Raw genomic sequence first — 17,881 nt, 5'->3', positions numbered from 1 at the left:
CAGCCCTTGAACCCACAGCTGGGCTGAGGAGCATCCAGTGCTGGGAATTTGGAGTCTCTGCATTCAGAAAGGGATGAGCAGAGTTATTCCCAACCCAGCAGTGCCACCTTCCTGCCTGGGGGGCTTCAGCCATGGGGGTCACACCAGACCTTCCAAGCTCTCCTTCATCCCAGCAGCAAGTCCAGGTGCCCATCCCAGGCTGAGCCCAGCCCAGAGCCCAGCCCAGGCACTGGGAGATAAAGTGCTGTCACCACCAGGAGGGAAAGGAAGGAGGTGGAAGCACAAGGAAGTTTCTAATCTGCCAGGTCAGGGAGAGTCGAGTTCCTGCTGGGAGGGACCAACTGGAGATGCTACTCAGCTCCAAATGGCACAGACAGGACGTGCTGCCCTGCTGGGGCTGCCCCTTCTCCTGCCCCACTGGGGCTGCCCCTGCTCCTGCCCCACTGCCCCCCTGCCCTGCTGGGGCTGCCCCTGCTCTGCCCCACTGCCCTGCTGGGGCTGCCCCTTCTGCCCCACTGCCCTGCTGGGGCTGCCCCTGCTCTGCCCCACTGCCCTGCTGGGGCTGCCCCTTCTGCCCCACTGGGGCTGCCCCTTCTCCTGCCCCACTGCCCTGCTGGGGCTGCCCCTGCTCTGCCCCACTGGGGCTGCCCCTGCTCCTGCCCCACTCCCCTGCTGGGGCTGCCCCTGTTCTGCCCCCCTGCCCTGCTGGGGCTGCCCCTGCTCTGCCCCACTGCCCCTCTGGGGCTGCCCCTTCTCCTGCCCCTGCTCCTGCCCCACTGCCCTGCTGAGGCTGCCCCTGCTCTGCCCCACTGCAGAGGTGCCATGTCCCACACTGGGGCTGCCCACACTCAGCCCCACCTTTCCTGAAGGGCCCAGAGCTGTTGGCACCACGAGGGGATGGGGGGACACCTGGACATCCCCTGTGCCACCCCCAGCTCGGGTTTAGCAGCACAGGCCCCTCCATCCAGCCCCCAGCAGAGTCCCCCAGTGCCCCCCAGCAATGTGGGTGCCACCTCACCAATGTGGGTGCCACCTCACCAATCTGGGTGCAACCTCACCAACCTGGGTGCCACTTCACCAACCTGGCTGCCCCCCCAGCAATGTGGGTGCCACCTCACCAATCTGGGTGCCACCTCACCAACCTGGCTGCCCCCCCAGCAATGTGGGTGCCACCTCACCAATGTGGGTGCCCCCCCAGCAATGTGGGTGTCTCCTCACCAACCTGGGTGCCTTCTCACCAATGTGGGTGCCACCTCACCAACCTGGGTGCCTCCCCACCAATGTGGGTGCCACCTCACCAATCTGGGTGCCTCCCCACCAATGTGGGTGCCTCCTCACCAATCTGGGTGCCTCCCCACCAATCTGGGTGCTCCCCCCAGCAATGTGGGTGCCTCCTCACCAACCTGGGTGCCCCCTCACCAATGTGGGTGCCACCTCACCAACCTGGTGCCTCCCCAGCCCTGGCTGGTGGCAGAGTTGCTGCCAAGTGGCTGAGCTGCAGCAAATCCCAAGTCCAGGTTCGGTGCCCTCAGAGCCCTCCTGGCACAGGAGGTCCCAAATCCCCAGAAAAGCCAAAGCCCACTCAAGGTTTGTTCCTCAATTCAGCAGCAGGGACAGGTTTTCCTCAACACAACACTCAGGAAGTCCCACAATATTTTGGGTTTTGGCAACAAGATGTGCTCCAGGTTCCTGCTGAGCCCCTCCCTGGCACAGTCCTGGGGAGGGAGGGAAGGTCCTGGGGAGGGAGGGAAGGTCCTGGGGAGGGAGGGAAGGTCCTGCGGAGGAAGGGAAGGTCCTGGGGAGGAAGGGAAGGTCCTGGGGAGGGAGGGAAGGTCCTGGGGGAGGAAGGGAAGGTCCTGGGGAGGGAGGGAAGGTCCTGGGGAGGAAGGGAATGCCCTGGGGAGGGAGGGAAGGTCCTGGGGAGGGAGGGAAGGTCCTGGGGAGGAAGGGAAGGTCCTGGGGAGGGAGGGAAGGTCCTGGGGAGGGAGGGAATGCCCTGGGGAGGGAGGGAAGGTCCTGGGGAGGAAGGGAAGGTCCTGGGGAGGGAGGGAAGGTCCTGGGGAGGGAGGGAAGGCCCTGGGGAGGGAGGGAAGGTCCTGGGGAGGAAGGGAAGGTCCTGGGGAGGGAGGGAAGGTCCTGGGGAGGAAGGGAAGGTCCTGGGGAGGGAGGGAAGGTCCTGGGGAGGAAGGGAAGGTCCTGGGGAGGGCGGGAAGGTCCTGGGGAGGGAGGGAAGGTCCTGGGGAGGGAGGGAAGGTCCTGGGGAGGGAGGGAATGCCCTGGGGAGGGAGGGAAGGTCCTGGGGAGGAAGGGAAGGTCCTGGGGAGGGAGGGAATGCCCTGGGGAGGAAGGGAAGGTCCTGGGGAGGGAGGGAAGGTCCTGGGGAGGGAGGGAATGCCCTGGGGAGGAAGGGAAGGTCCTGGGGAGGGAGGGAAGGTCCTGGGGAGGGAGGGAAGGTCCTGGGGAGGAAGGGAAGGTCCTGGGGAGGGAGGGAATGCCCTGGGGAGGAAGGGAAGGTCCTGGGGAGGGAGGGAATGCCCTGGGGAGGGCGGGAAGGTCCTGGGGAGGGAGGGAAGGTCCTGGGGAGGGAGGGAATGCCCTGGGGAGGGAGGGAAGGTCCTGGGGAGGGAGGGAATGCCCTGGGGAGGGAGGGAAGGCCCTGGGGAGGGAGGGAAGGTCCTGGGGAGGAAGGGAAGGTCCTGGGGAGGGAGGGAATGCCCTGGGGAGGGAGGGAAGGTCCTGGGGAGGAAGGGAAGGTCCTGGGGAGGGAGGGAAGGTCCTGGGGAGGGAGGGAGGGTCCTGGGGAGGAAGGGAAGGTCCTGGGGAGGGAGGGAAGGTCCTGGGGAGGGAGGGAATGCCCTGGGGAGGGAGGGAATGCCCTGGGGAGGGAGGGAAGGTCCTGGGGAGGGAGGGAATGCCCTGGGGAGGGAGGGAAGGTCCTGGGGAGGAAGGGAAGGTCCTGGGGAGGGAGGGAAGGTCCTGGGGAGGAAGGGAAGGTCCTGGGGAGGGAGGGAAGGTCCTGGGGAGGAAGGGAAGGTCCTGGGGAGGGCGGGAAGGTCCTGGGGAGGGAGGGAAGGTCCTGGGGAGGGAGGGAAGGTCCTGGGGAGGGAGGGAATGCCCTGGGGAGGGAGGGAAGGTCCTGGGGAGGAAGGGAAGGTCCTGGGGAGGGAGGGAATGCCCTGGGGAGGAAGGGAAGGTCCTGGGGAGGGAGGGAAGGTCCTGGGGAGGGAGGGAATGCCCTGGGGAGGAAGGGAAGGTCCTGGGGAGGGAGGGAAGGTCCTGGGGAGGGAGGGAATGCCCTAGGGAGGAAGGGAAGGTCCTGGGGAGGGAGGGAATGCCCTGGGGAGGGCGGGAAGGTCCTGGGGAGGGAGGGAAGGTCCTGGGGAGGGAGGGAATGCCCTGGGGAGGGAGGGAAGGTCCTGGGGAGGGAGGGAATGCCCTGGGGAGGGAGGGAAGGTCCTGGGTAGGGAGGGAAGGTCCTGGGGAGGAAGGGAAGGTCCTGGGGAGGGAGGGAAGGTCCTGGGGAGGGAGGGAAGGTCCTGCGGAGGGAGGGAAGGTCCTGGGGAGGGAGGGAAGGTCCTGGGGAGGAAGGGAATGCCCTGGGGAGGAAGGGAAGGTCCTGGGGAGGGAGGGAAGGTCCTGGGGAGGAAGGGAAGGTCCTGGGGAGGGAGGGAAGGTCCTGGGGAGGGAGGGAATGCCCTGGGGAGGAAGGGAAGGTCCTGGGGAGGGAGGGAATGCCCTGGGGAGGGAGGGAAGGTCCTGGGGAGGGAGGGAAGGTCCTGGGGAGGAAGGGAAGGTCCTGGGGAGGGAGGGAATGCCCTGGGGAGGGAGGGAAGGTCCTGGGGAGGAAGGGAATGCCCTGGGGAGGGAGGGAATGCCCTGGGGAGGGAGGGAAGGTCCTGGGGAGGGAGGGAAGGTCCTGGGGAGGGCGGGAAGGTCCTGGGGAGGGAGGGAAGGTCCTGGGGAGGAAGGGAAGGTCCTGGGGAGGGAGGGAATGCCCTGGGGAGGGAGGGAAGGTCCTGGGGAGGAAGGGAATGTGTGACAGCCACGGAATGACTGGCCCAGCCCAGGCAAGATGTGGTAACACAAAAGGAATTCTTTTTTTTTTTGGCTTGGATGACTCCAAAGTATCTTCAATTATTGCAAAGAGGTTTCAGGCTCTGGCTCTGACAGTGGGGTCAGGGGGTTGTGGGCCTGGAGCCACATGGATGAGATCCCACCAGCCCAGAGCTTGTCCTTCAGCAAGGGAGAGGCTCTTCCCAGTTTGCAGACAGGAGAAAGTTCTCCCAGTTCTCCATCAGGAGAAACAAGTTGGACTCTGCTCCCTGTGGGTCCTTTCCCAGCTCAGGAGATTCTGTGATTCCACCAGTCTCAGTTGAAGTTGCAAAGCCATAAAAGAGCAGGGAAAGGGAAAACATGTCTTGGCAACACCCGCAGTGCCAGCCCTGCCCTCCTGGCCACCCACCTCAGCCCTGCTCTGCCAGGCAGCAGCTGCCCAGGCCCCTCTGGAAGCACATCCCAGGGCAGTCCCCCAGAGCATGGCATGGGAGAGGTGCCAGGTGTGGGGGGAGCCAGAGCAGCTCCAGATTCCAGCAGTGGGCACCAGGATGGAGCCAGAGGAGCCCTGGGCTGGCAGCAGTGATGGGCAGGGGCAGGGCAGGCTGGATCCCCTTCCAGCACATCCCTGGGTCTCCTTGGGCTTTCCCAGGTGATCCTGGAGAGCCACAACCTCCAGAGGGGTGGGAATGGCTCAGGGACAGCCCCGTGCTGAGCTCCAGGGGGTTGGGAATTGCTCCAGGGGGTTGGGAATGGCTCCAGGGGGTTGGGAATTGCTCCAGGGGGTTGGGAATTGCTCCAGGGGGTTGGGAATGGCTCCAGGGGGTTGGGAATGGCTCCAGGGGGCTGGGAATCGCTCCAGGGGGTTGGGAATGGCTCCAAGGGGTTGGGAATGGCTCCAGGGGGTTGGGAATGGCTCCAGGGGGTTGGGAATGGCTCCAGGGGGTTGGGAATCACTCCAGGGGGTTGGGAATCGCTCCAGAGGGTTGGGAATTGCTCCAGGGGGCTGTGCTGCCCATTCCAGCAGGGACACAGGCTGGGCCAGGCACCCTCTGGTGGCACCAAGGGACAGGGGGGTTTGCTTTGCCACAGCACCCTCTGGAGAGCAGAGCACAAACTCCTCACCCAGGGCCGTGGAATCACAGAATCATTTGGGTTGGGAAAGAGCTTTGAGGTCACAGAGTCCAACTGTGAACAGTCACTGCCAAGGCCACCAGTGCTCCATGTCCTTCCTGCTCCCACATCCCGGGAATGGTGTGAACATCAGGGCAAGGAGAGTCATTCCCACAACAAGGATCTGTCCGTGCTCATCATCCAAGGAGTGCCAGGACAATTCAGGCTCATCTCAGAGCTGGAAAGCACAGGAGGTTCCACAGAACCTGGATTGGCTCCTTCTCCACCAGCACCTCACACTGAGCCCAGGACAGGACAGGGATGGGGACCAACCAAGTTCTCCTCTGATCCCTGTGCTCTGGGGGGAAGGTCCAAGGAGCACCACACCCTGGTCCCTCCTCAGAGAAGGATCCCATAAAATCAGGGAGATGAAAACCCTCTCCTTGTGTTTGCTCCTCTCTCTCACCAGAGATACAAACGATGGGGGGGATGTCACTAATTAAGGCTCCTGCCTCTCCACTAATCACTCATTAAAGCCTCCAGAGCCCCCAGCACTCTGCTGTGTGCTGGCAAAGAAGCTGGAGCTGCCCAGATTCCAGCTGCAAAACATCTGGGAGACACTGTCCTGGTTTCCAGGACACCACGTTGGGCTCCTACCAGAAGCTACTGCTGTTCCTCCTCTCCCCCCTCGGAGCTTTGCTGCCCTTTGCCAGCTCTTCCTGGAGCTGCCAGGCCCTCAGCAGGGGCACCACTGCCCAGCCCTGCCCCTCACACACAGCAGAAAACACTCCCAGGGCTGGCAATCCCAGCAAGCAAGGTGGCAGAGTCAGATGCCCAGCTGGCACACCAGGGCTGCCCATGGAACCAACACAGTAACTGCACTTTGTCCTCAGTGAGCTCAGCACTCCCAACCTGCTCCTGTCGCCAGGAGGGCACAGAGGGGCACAGGGACCTCACCCAAGCCAGAGGCAGCAGAGTTGGTGGCCCCAGGATGCTCCAAGGGGTGCTCAGAGCCAAGGCCTGGCTGCTGCAGGTGGCACAGTGCCCAGCTGGGCTTTAGGGACACTGAGCAGCCACTGCTGCCCCTCAGAGCACCAGGGCCAGCAGGAGATGCTTCCCAAGGCCTAAATGTGGGTTTTTATCCCTTTCACTGTAGTTTTGTTGAGCTAAACTCAGCCCAGGCTGAATCCCACTGAATTCCACCTCCTCCTCCTCCTCCTCCTCCTCCTCCTCCTCCTCCTCCTCCTCCTCCTCTTCCTCCCAGGAATAAATAACCTCTCCCAAGTTCACTGTGCATTTTACCACCTAAAAACGAAATCAAGCAGATGAAAAGGACCCTTTTTTCACTCCATCTCCATCAAAGCAGCCCTTGGGAGGCTCCCTCTGTGCAGGGACACCCAGTCCCACCACCAGTCCCCACCCCAGTGGCAGCAGAGCCAGGCAGAGCAGGGGGTTGTTTTTGTGAACTACCCTTGGGAGCCACTGAAAGCACAGAACAAAACAGCAAAAAATGCACTTGGGCAAGGAATGTCCACGGCTGAGAGTCAGAACCAACCCCCCAGCACAGCCAGAACCAACCCAGCAGGCTGAGAAATCCCCACCTGCAGCAGGGCAGGACGAGGGGCACAGTCCCCAGGGTGGGCACAGGGCTGGGCACCACCAGTGGGCACCTCCCTGTTCACAGCCCCAGAGACAGAGTGAGCAGGTCCAGCTGCCCAAATTCACAGTGAGCCAGCAAATGGCCCAGGGGGGAGTTGGGGGGACAGCACGGGGAGTTCTGCTCCAGCTGGGAATTCTGCTCCAGCTGGGGATTCTGCTCCAGCTGGGGATTCTGCTCCAGCTGGGGATTCAATCTCCAGCTGGGAATTCTGATCCAGATGGGGATTCTGGTCCAGCTGGGGATTCAATCTCCAGCTGGGAATTCTGATCCAGATGGGGATTCTGCTCCAGCTGGGGATTCTGCTCCAGCTGGGAATTCAATCTCCAGGTGGGAATTCTGGTCCAGCTGGGGATTCAATCTCCAGGTGGGAATTCTGATCCAGATGGGGATTCTGGTCCAGCTGGGAATTCAATCTCCAGGTGGGAATTCTGGTCCAGATGGGGATTCAATCTCCAGATGGGAATTCTGCCCCAGCTGGGGATTCAATCTCCACTTGGGAATTCTGATCTAGCTGGGGATTGAATCTCCAGATGGGAGTTCTGCTCCACCTGGGAATTCTGCTCCAGCTGGGAATTCAATCTCCAGCTGGGGATTCTGCCCCAGCTGGGAATTCTGCTCCAACTGGGAATTCTGCTCCAGCTGGGAATTCTGCTCCAGCTGGGAATTCAATCTCCACCTGGGAGTTCTGTCCCAGCTGGGAATTCTCCTCCAGTTGGGAATTCTGATCCAGATGGGAATTCAGCCCCAGCTGGGAATTCAATCTCCACCTGGGAATTCAATCTCCACCTGGGAGTTCTGTCCCAGCTGGGAATTCTGCTCCACCTGGGAATTCAGCTCCAGTTGGGAATTCTGCTCCACCTGGGAGTTCTGTCCCAGCTGGGAATTCTGCCCCACCTGGGAATTCCGCTCCAGCTGGGAATTCAGCCCCACCTGGGAATTCCGCTCCAGCTGGGAATTCAGCCCCACCTGGGGGTTCAGCCCCAGCTGTGCCCTGAGCTCTGGTTGCCACGAGCACAACTCAAACCCACCCAGCTCAGCCCAAAGGACTCCCCAGGGAGCAGAACTCCTCCCTGTGCTGCCAACCAGGTGGATCTGGGGCTGTGCAAGGGGCAGGGCAATAAATAACTGCAGCCCTTGCCCACCTGGGCCTGGCCTGGGTCAGCTCTTGTCCCCCTAGGCCTGGCCCGGGTCAGCCCTTGCCCCACCTGGGCCTGGCCCGGGTCAGCTCTTGCCCACCTGCACCTGGCCCGGATCAGCCCTTGTCCCACCTGGGCCTGGCCTGGGTCAGCCCTTGCCCACCTGGGCCTGGCCTGGGTCAGCCCTTGTCCTCCCTGGGCCTCGCCAGGTCAGCCCTTGCCCCACCTGGGCCTGACCCGGGTCAGCCCTTGCCTCCCCTGAGCCTGGCCCGGGTCAGCCCTTGCCTTCCCTGAGCCTGGCCCGGGTCAGCCCTTGACCTCCCTGAGCCTGGCCCGGGTCAGCCCTTGGCCTCCCTGAGCCTGGCCTGGGTCAGTCCTTGCCTCCCCTGAGCCTGGCCTGGGTCAGCCCTTGGCCTCCCTGGGCCTGGCCCGGGTCAGCCCTTGTCCTCTCTGGGCCTGGCCCGGGTCAGCCCTTGCCCACCTGGGCCTGGCCTGGGTCAGCCCTTGCCCTCCCTGGGCCTGGCCCGGGTCAGCCCTTGCCTCCCCTGGGCCTCGCCAGGTCAGCCCTTGCCCCACCTGGGCCTGGCCCGGGTCAGCCCTTGCCCTCCCTGGGCCTGGCCTGGGTCAGCCCTTGCCCCCAGGGCCTGGCCTGGGTCAGCCCTTGCCCTCCCTGGGCCTGGCCCGGGTCAGCCCTTGCCCCCTGGGCCTGGCCCGGGTCCCACTGTAGGCACAGTTCTGTCGGATGAATAGCACCGAGGAGGCTCTCCCATCTCTGCTGGTGTGCCAGTCCTGTAGTATTCAGAGAATCAAACAATAACAGCTCGTATTTGTGAGTTTAGGTGGAATAAAATAAGTCAAAATTGTTTTCACTTTAAAAAAAGATAAATACTTCAGCTAAACTATCAACAATACAAACTGGAGCTTTAAGCGTTTCTTTTGCCTTCTTTTTTTTTTTTTTTCCTTTTTTCTTTTTTTTTTTTTTTTCCTCAGATTTCACAGTAAGTATTTGCTCTGTTGTTTAGGTCTTTTTTTTTTTTATGGTTTTTATTTTGTCCAGTAGTAAGAGAGTAGAAACCCCTGCACAGGCCAGGTGAGCACCTTTCAGTGGAAGCCGAGTGAAGTTGGTCCACGTTGTCCTTGCATAGGTCACATTGGGTTGAGGTAGAATTCCTAGTTACCTGCACAACAGGAGGAGAGGAAGACACTCATCCAAAAAGGCAAGACCACAACCTGCTGCCTTAGATGTGACAATCACTCCTACACTGCTCCAAGACCTCCTCAGCCAGCAAAGATGGAGCAGCTCCTGGCCCAGCCCCAGTTGGGATGAAGGGATGGATGTTCCAGGAGACACTGGTGGAGTTTTTGGAGCTGGGTGGACTCTGTCCTGTGGGACTGACCTCCAGGGGTGGGTCCCCCCCTCCTCAGAACTCCACATTTTCTACCACACATTATTCTGCTTTGGATTTTTTATTACCAGAGGGTGAAACACTGAGAGTTCCAGACTGGGTTGGGTTGGAAGGGACCTTAAAGATCACCCATTCCCACCCCCTGCCATGGGCAGGGACACCTTCCACCAGCCCAGGTTGCTCCAAGCCCTGTCCAACCTGGCCTTGGACACTCCCAGCGATGGGGCATCCTCTGGGAAATCCATTCCAGGGCCTTCCAACCCTCTCAGGGTGGAATTCCTTCCCAATATCCCACCTATCCCTGCCCTCTGGCAGTGGGAAGCCACTCCCTGTGTCCTGTCACTCCAAATTGTCCCAAGTCCTTCCCCAGCTCTCCTGGAGCCCCTTTAGACTCTGGAAGGGGCTCCAAGGTCTCCCTGAATCCCTCTCTCCTCCAGCTGAGCCCCCCCAGCTCTCCCAGCCTGGCAGAGAAGCAAAGCAGGTCATTTTAGCCTCCAGCTGCAGATTCCAGCCCTGGCTCAGCCAGGACTGGGCACAGCCACTCCCTGCAGAGCCCTGAGCTGCCCAACATGTGCCCCCTGTGTCCAGGAGCCACCAGGAGCAGGACCCTCCTGGGCACAGCCACTCCCTGCAGAGCCCTGAGCTGCCCAACATGTGCCCCCTGTGTCCAGGAGCCACCAGGAGCAGGACCCTGCTGGGCACAGATACTCCCTACAGAGCCCTGAGCTGCCCAACACGTGCCCCCTGTGTCCAGGAGCCACCAGGAGCAGGACCACCCTGGGCACAGCCACTCCCTGCAGAGCCCTGAGCTGCCCAACACGTGCCCCCTGTGTCCAGGAGCCACCAGGAGCAGGACCCTCCTGGGCACAGCCACTCCCTGCAGAGCCCTGAGCTGCCCAACACGTGCCCCCTGTGTCCAGGAGCCACCAGGAGCAGGACCCCCCTGGGCACAGACACTCCCTGCAGAGCCCTGAGCTGCCCAACATGTGCCCTGTGTCCAGGAGCCACCAGCTGCAGGACCCTGCTGGGCACAGCCACTCCCTGCAGAGCCCTGAGCTGCCCAACACGTGCCCCCTGTGTCCAGAAGCCACCAGGAGCAGGACCCCCCTGGGCACAGCCACTCCCTGCAGAGCCCTGAGCTGCCCAACACGTGCCCTGTGTCCAGGAGCCACCAGGAGCAGGACCCTTCTGGGCACAGCCACTCCCAGCAGAGCCCTGAGCTGCCCAACATGTGCCCCCTGTGTCCAGGAGCCACCAGGAGCAGGACCACCCTGGGCACAGCCACTCCCTGCAGAGCCCTGAGCTGCCCAACACATGCCCTGTGTCCAGGAGCCACCAGGAGCAGGACCACCCTGGGCACCTCCACCCACCACCATCCCTGGTGCCACCAGTCCTGCTCCTCCCCTCCACAACCAGCTGTGCCATCCAGTCACTCTCCTCCACAAGTCCTTTTTGTGCCTGTTTTCCTGAGCACCTTTCAGGGACAGGGACCATCAAACCAGATGGATTTGGGGCCTCATCCAGCCCAGCCTCAGGTCCAGGGGGTTCCAGCAGCAGCTTTCACTGCACAGTCCCCAACCCTGACACTCCTCACCATCCCCATCCTCCTCCTTCCCCATCCTGTCTCCATCCAGGGCCTGCCAAGCCCACACTCAGCTGGCACAGGGTCCCACAGCACTGGGCAGTGGGCAAGGATGGCATACTTAACGTTCCTCACCAAACCTAAGGAGGTTTTGTGGTGCCTGTGGAGCAACTGGATGAGCAAGACACTCCACACAAAGCACAGAGAAGCTCTCAGGTCTGTTGTAATTGAGTTTTATAAGCAGCAAAGAGAGTTCAGCCACACACCAGTGGAAGCAACAAGAGCACAGACCTACAAGGACAGCACGGGGCGAGCTCTGGTGCCAACCATGCCAGGGGCACTGGGCAAGCACGAGTTGTTTTCCAGCAGGATGCCCCAGGAACCACCCAACCCTTCACTCTGGAGCTGCTCTAGAGACAGTGCAACACCTGCTGCAGGAGAAGGGGAGTCCCTGAGGAGCAGGGAGAGCCCCCAGGATTCCCTGTGTTCCCATCCACGGGCACCCAGAGCTTGGAGCACCAACAGAGCCTGTTCCTGGCAGCCCTCAGTGCCACCTGTGCCTGATTCCAGCAGGGCAGGGACACTGCCAAGCCCAGGAATTTGCTCTCCAAGCAAACCTGCAGCCTGGAAGGCAGAGATCTGGAATTCTGTGGCTGTGCAGAGCAGCTGCTGTGACCAAAGCACCACGGACTGTCCCACGGTGGCACCACCACACACGGAGTGCCAACAACTGCCCAGAGCACAGGGACATCACACAGGCCCTCCTGACACACACACAGTGCCAGGAAACCATCCCAGCAATCCTGGCCATGGATATGCCAGGGCAGATCCCCCCCCCCCTGAGCATTCCTGTCGGGAAATCCTGACTGCCAGAGCTCAGAGTGGCCACACTCTCCAGCCCCTGCCACCTCAGCCCCTGCCACCACCTCCACCTGCTGCCCACCCTGATTCTCCCCCATTTTTCAGGACTCTGCCCATTTTACAGGATTACCCCATTTCCAAGGACTCTCCCTGTTTTAGAGGATTTTCTCCATTTTACGGGACTTTTCCCCCTTTTTTGAGAATTGCCCCCCATTTTCCACAATTCCCCCCACTTTCCAGGACTGTCCCTCTGGGTCTCTCTCCCTGTCCCTCCAGCCACAGTCCTTGTCCCCACTGTCCCCCCGTGCTGCTCTGCTGTCCCCACTGTGGGGCTGTCCCTCCTGTCCCCATGTGCTGTCCCTGTTGTCCCCCTGTCCCCTCTGAGCTGCTGTGCTGTCCTCACTGTGGGGCTGTCCCCCTGTGCTGCTGTCCCTGCTGTCCCCTTGTGCTGTCCCCCTGTGCTGTCCCCACTGTGGGACTGTCCCTGCTGTCCCCCTGTGCCCTGTGCTGTCCCCCTGTGCTGTCCCATTGTGCTGCTGTCCCTGCTGTCCCCCCGTGCTGTCCCCACTGTGGGGCTGTCCCCCTGTGCTGTCCCCACTGTGCTGCTGTCCCCACTGTCCCCTTGTGCTGGCCCTGCTGTGGGGCTGCCTCCTGTGCTGCTGTGCTGTCCCCCTGTGCTATCCCTTGTGGGGCTGTCCCCCTGTGCTGCTGTCCCTGCTGTCCCCTCGTGGGGCTGCCTCTGCTGTCCCCCTGTGCTGTTCCCACTCTGCTGTCCCTGCTGTCCCCCTGTGCTGTCCCCCTGTCCCCTTGTGCTGCTGTGCTGTCCCCCAGCGCTGTCCCCTTGTGGGGCTGTCCCTGCTGTCCCCTTGTGCTGTCCCCTCGTGGGACTGTCCCTGCTGTCCCCCTGTGCTGTCCCTGCTGTCCCCCTGTGCTGTCCCCTCGTGGGGCTGTCCCTGCTGTCCCCCTGTGCTGTCCCCACTGTTGGGCTGTCCCTGCTGTCCCCCTGTGCTGTCCCTGCCATCCCCCTGTGCTGTCCCCACTGTTGGGCCGTCCCTGCCGTCCCCCTGTGCTGTCCCTGCCATCCCCCTGTGCTGTCCCTGCCATCCCCCTGTGCTGTCCCCACTGTTGGGCTGTCCCTGCCGTCCCCCTGTGCTGTCCCCTTGTGCTGTCCCTGCTGTCCCCCTGTGCTGTCCCTGCCGTCCCCCTGTGCTGTCCCTGCTGTCCCCACTGTTGGGCTGTCCCTGCCATCCCCCTGTGCTGTCCCCTTGTGCTGTCCCTGCCGCCCCCCTGTGCTGTCCCCCTCTGCTGTCCCTGCTGTCCCCCTGTGCTGTCCCCCTGTGCTGTCCCCCTGTGCTGTCCCTGCCATCCCCCTGTGCTGTCCCTGCCGTTCCCCTGTGCTGTCCCTGCTGTCCCCCTGTGCTGTCCCCCTATGCTGTCCCTGCCATCCCCCTGTGCTGTCCCTGCCATCCCCCTGTGCTGTCCCCTTGTGCTGTCCCTGCTGTCCCCCTGTGCTGTCCCTGCCGCCCCCCTGTGCTGTCCCTGCCATCCCCCTGTGCTGTCCCCCTGTGCTGTCCCTGCCATCCCCCTGTGCTGTCCCTGCTGTCCCCCTGTGCTGTCCCCCTGTGCTGTCCCTGCCACCCCCCTGTGCTGTCCCCCTGTGCTGTCCCTGCCGCCCCCCTGTGCTGTCCCCCCCGTCCTTACCTTGCGGCGGGCGCTGCCCGGGCTGTGTGAGCTGCTCAGCGCGGCTTTGCCCGCGGCGGGCGCTGCTGGGGGGGCTGTGCCGTGCCCGCCGTGCCCAGCGCGCCCCAGGCACGGGGCGGGTGGTGCACGGTGAGGGAGGGACGGCAGGGGGGGTGCTGCAGGGAGGCGAGTTTGAGAGACAAAGAAGCGTTAGAGGGGCCGGCGGTGGCGGAGCAGGAGCGGGGCGGGCACGGCTCCCCGGGCGGGAGCGCGGGGTGGGCAGCGAGCACAGCGCCAGGGGCGGGCAGGGAGATGTTAGGAGGGGGGTGGAAGACAGACTGAGCCCCTCGAGGCTCGCTGGGGGTGACTAGATGAGAGGCAGAGGGTGGGAAGGATGAGGATGAGGTGCTGGCAGCAGCCTGCAGGGGGTTTAAGCTCAGCACGGTGCTGCTCGAGACAGCAGTGCTGCTGAAACGGGCTCCGAACTGATGAGGAGAGGAGGCAGAAGGCACCGCGTGGTTAAAAACACCTGCAAACAGGAGAGAAAAACTCAGCTTCAACACACGGCCTTGGAACAGTCTCACAGTGACAAGAGAAACCAAACGAAAAAAAAAAGCCAAAAAAAAGCAAAATTATAATAGTTCCAGCCCCACACAAAAATATGCAGCGTGAGAAGGCGGCAAGCGATGGGAGGTGATGGTGCAGGCCAGGGGGTACAAAGAGTGCACTTACCTTTCCTACTGCCAACCTCTACGTGGCACGAGGGACCACGGTGAGCCCCAAGGACTGCCAGGTCTAAAGCACACGGGCAGGGCTGGGCTGGGCTGGTGTGGTCTTTGGTTATGTGCAGACTCACAGTGCTGCTCTCCCTCCCCACCCTGCGGCTCCCCCACTGCCAGGGCAGCAGAGGCAGCTGCAATTCCAGCAGATCTACGTGCTGAGAGATGGCACAGAGGATTTCCCGACACGGTGCCTGGAGGGTTATGGACAGGTGAGAAAAACCACCCTGCACACTCAGAAATGGCAGGTCCAGCCTGTCCTCCAGTCCTGCCAGCTTGGTCCCAGTGTGGGCCACAGCAGCCAAGCCTGTGCAGCACCCCAGAAGTGCCAGGTGCACATGGCATTGCCCTTCCCAGCCCAGGAATGCTCTTTGTGTCCAGTCAAGAGCCAGAATCGCTACACAACTCCCAACACCAGCTCCTCTGGTGTTCTGCTCCTCCTGGGTCACAATAAATCCATCCAAGGCCTAATCCCAACCTTTCCTCAAGTTCACAAGACCCTGAACTCGGCACCACAACAAGTACAACGTGTTACCTGCAGCCAGACCTAAGGTGGTTCCGACACAGCAACACCTGAACAAGCAAACATCAGCAATCACAAAGTCTGGGTGTATTGTTTGGTTAGGGTGGTACAACAAGCTCATCTGGCAAGACAAAGCTCAGGGGGTTTCACTGGGGACAACTGAACTCATCCTAGCAATTCCCAGAGACAGAGAGGAGACAGATCTGCTTCACATCCTGTAGAAATGAAAGGGTTTCACCCCTGGAGAGGCAGTGTCAGACTTTCCTTGAGGCCCTGTCTTATACCAGAGAAAGAGTTCTGCCTACCTCCAACTGTTCCACCTGTAACCCCAGGAGAGAAGTTCCCCATAGTGTGAGAATTAGTCAGTCTGGTTGCAGCTGATGACACGTGGACCAGACTGGCAGCAGCTGGCATGGAATTAAATAAGGACTGCAAGACTGAGGAGTTTGTCACCGAGTTGAGGTTGGCTTGCAAGGCCATGGGGCCGAGGGGGAACTGCGCTCCAGTGCTCAGAGTGTTGAGGAAGGGGTGGTGAGTCGGAACAGAAGCCGCTGGGTTGCCTGCTGAGGAAACAGCAGGAGAAAGGCTTTTACCATTCAGAAGGCCACCGGGAGAAACAGCAGCAGAAATGAAAAGGTTGTGGCCGTTTTTAAACTCCACCTCTCGGTCCCTTCCCTTGCCGACCTTCCCGTTGTGCTGCAGCGGGTTCTTCTCTGTGGCGCCGCCAACGCGGCCGCCGGCATCGCCCAGCTCCTTGCCCTTGGTGCCGGGGCGTGCCAGCTCATCCCCCTTGGCGCTGCCCAGCCCCTCCAGCTGCCTCTTGCTCAGGAAGAGGTTGGTGTCAGCCACAGCGGCGTCCTTGCCGCGCTGCGGCGCGAATCCCATGGCACAGGCGGGGGTGGCACCGTCGGCAGCCTTGAGAGGGAGGGCCGTGCCATCCATGAAGGGGTGCAGCCCCAGCTCGGCAGAGAGGCCCCCGTTGTAGGTGAAGCCGTTGGAGGGGTTGGTGCCGGGGCTGAGCCCGTCCCCGGGCACTGCCATGCCCTTCCTGGGGTGCGCCGTGCCCTTGGCACCGTCCAGGCCGTCCTCGGGGGGTGCCCTGAAGGCGAACAGCGAGGGCTGGCTCAGGGGGGGCACCGACTGCAGGGGGCTGTCCGTGGCCTTGGGCAGGTTGATGTCCGAGATGGGTGAGAAGGTCGACTTCCACTTGCTGCTGTTGATGCTCTCGCTGCTCTGCGGCGGTTTCCGCACCGTTAAGGGGCCTCCTGGGGTGGGGGACAAAGTTTGGAAGGGTCAAAACCAGCACCCAGTGGAGGTGCCCACTGGGAACAGGCTGGAATGGAACCATGGAATTGGTGGGAAAGACCTTTAAGATCAGCAAGTTCAAAAATCAATGCAGAACCACCACTGATCATGTCCCCAAGTGCCACATCCACATGTTGGTTGAGCACTCCCAGCGATGGGGATTCCACCACCCCTTCCAGGGCTTCACAAACCCTTCAGTGCAGAAATATTCCCAATATCCAACCTGAACCTCCCCTGGCCCAGCCTGAGGCTGTTCCCTCTCCTCCTGTCCCTGTTCCCTGGAGCAGAGCCCGACCCCTCCTGGCTCCCCCTTCCTGGCAGGGAATCCTGGAGAGCCAGAAGGTCCCCCCTGAGCCTCCTTTTCTCCAGGCTGAGCCCCCCCAGCTCCCTCAGCCTCTCCTTGTGCTCCAGATCCTTCCCCATCTCCATTCCCTTCCCTGGGCAACACCCTCATTTTTACCTTTCAACACCCCCATTTCATCAGTCTGTAATTGTATTTCTGATCCAAAAGCAGAAATATTTGTGAAATCACCTAAAACCCTTTAGTTTAATGCTCTGAAAAAGTCTGAGAACACTGATCTCCCTTTTCCTCAGTTTTTGTCCTACAGATCCCACCCCAAACCCTGAATCAGTGAAAAAACTGGTCAGATTTTGGGTGACAGAAAGAAGTGACCCATAACATGTAATTATTTGCCACATGTCTGAATTATAATTAAGACTTTCACTCTGCCCAGCAGCACAGAGGAACCTGCAGACAACCACCCCCACAGACAATTCACACTCCCCTCACTCACCATTCTCAACAGTCTTCTGGGGAGATTTGCTTTCCAGTGATATCGTGGCAATTTTCCTCTCAATTCTAGTGGGAAAATAGAAAGGTTATAGCACTTCTTGCAGACCTGCTGGTGCCCATTTCCCATCACAACCTGCCTTCCCTGTGACCACATCAGAGCACACAGCCCAGCCCAGCCAGCTGGGAATTACCAAAGGAACTTAAAAGCATTCAAAAAACCCACCACAAATGTTAAGTAGAAGCTGCTACAGAATTATTGCTCTTTTACAGGATTAGTGCATGTTCAGAGCACTTTGTTGTTGTTTGTTTTTCACAAGAAGTAGAACCACATTTCTACACTGGTTGTTTTTCATAGAACCATAGAATGGTTTGGGTTGGGAGAGACCTCAAAGCCCCCCCAGTGCCACCCCCTGCCATGGGCAGGGACACCTCCCACCAGCCCAGGGGGCTCCAAGTTTATCCAGCCTGGCCTTGGACACTCCCAGGGATGGGGCAACCACAGCTGCTCTGCCCAACCTGTGCCAGGGCCTGCCCACCCTCCCAGCCAGCAATTCTTTCCCAATATCCCACCTAACTCTGACAGTTTAAAGCCAATTTTCCAGCACATTAAACAAGAAGAAAATTGTCCCCACCCAGGCAGGCAAAGAGAGGCAAGTAATTGATTTTCAGAGCAACACCTCAATAGTTTGGGGCAGGAGGTGAAGGATTTGGAGCAAAGCTTCCAGCTGGGAGGGAGTGGGAGACAGATCCTGAGGGGTCACACAGAGCCCCAGTGCCCCTCTGAGCCAACACAGGAGATAAATCACAGGATCATGGAATAGCCTGAGCTGGGAGAGACCCCCAAGACCATCCAGTCCCACCCCTGGCCCTGCACAGACACCCCAACAATCCCACCATGTCCCATTGTCCAAACCCTCCTGGAGCTCTGGCAGCCTTGGGGCCGTGCCCACCACCCTCTGGGGGAAGAACCTTTCCCTGAGATCCATCCCA

General features: G+C 60.9%; 1 protein-coding gene across 9 annotated transcripts in view; it reads right to left on the bottom strand.

Annotated features, from left to right (window-relative positions):
- Window positions 1-6,419: 6,419 nt before the first annotated feature.
- Window positions 6,420-17,881, bottom strand: part of DOT1L (DOT1 like histone lysine methyltransferase) — a 110,356-nt gene continuing 98,894 nt past the window's right edge. For 7 of the 9 annotated variants that reach the window (XM_071577852.1, XM_071577855.1, XM_071577858.1 and 4 more), the window contains exons 26-29: window positions 16,893-16,957; window positions 15,099-16,058; window positions 13,513-14,020; window positions 6,420-9,140 (exon numbers count right to left, since the gene is read on the bottom strand). In XM_071577852.1, coding sequence (XP_071433953.1) covers window positions 13,548-14,020; window positions 15,099-16,058; window positions 16,893-16,957 — 1,498 coding nt within the window. In that variant the 3' untranslated portion in view covers window positions 6,420-9,140; window positions 13,513-13,547. The remainder of the gene's footprint in view (window positions 9,141-13,512; window positions 14,021-15,098; window positions 16,059-16,892; window positions 16,958-17,881) is intronic. The other 2 variants (XR_011699750.1, XM_071577859.1) reach the window with 2 other exon arrangements.

This window comes from Pithys albifrons, chromosome 27 (assembly GCF_047495875.1).
Source record: "Pithys albifrons albifrons isolate INPA30051 chromosome 27, PitAlb_v1, whole genome shotgun sequence".
Classification (NCBI taxonomy): domain Eukaryota; kingdom Metazoa; phylum Chordata; class Aves; order Passeriformes; family Thamnophilidae; genus Pithys; species Pithys albifrons.
Note: the sequence above shows the minus strand (reverse complement) of the source record. Positions and strands in the feature narration are given on the sequence as shown.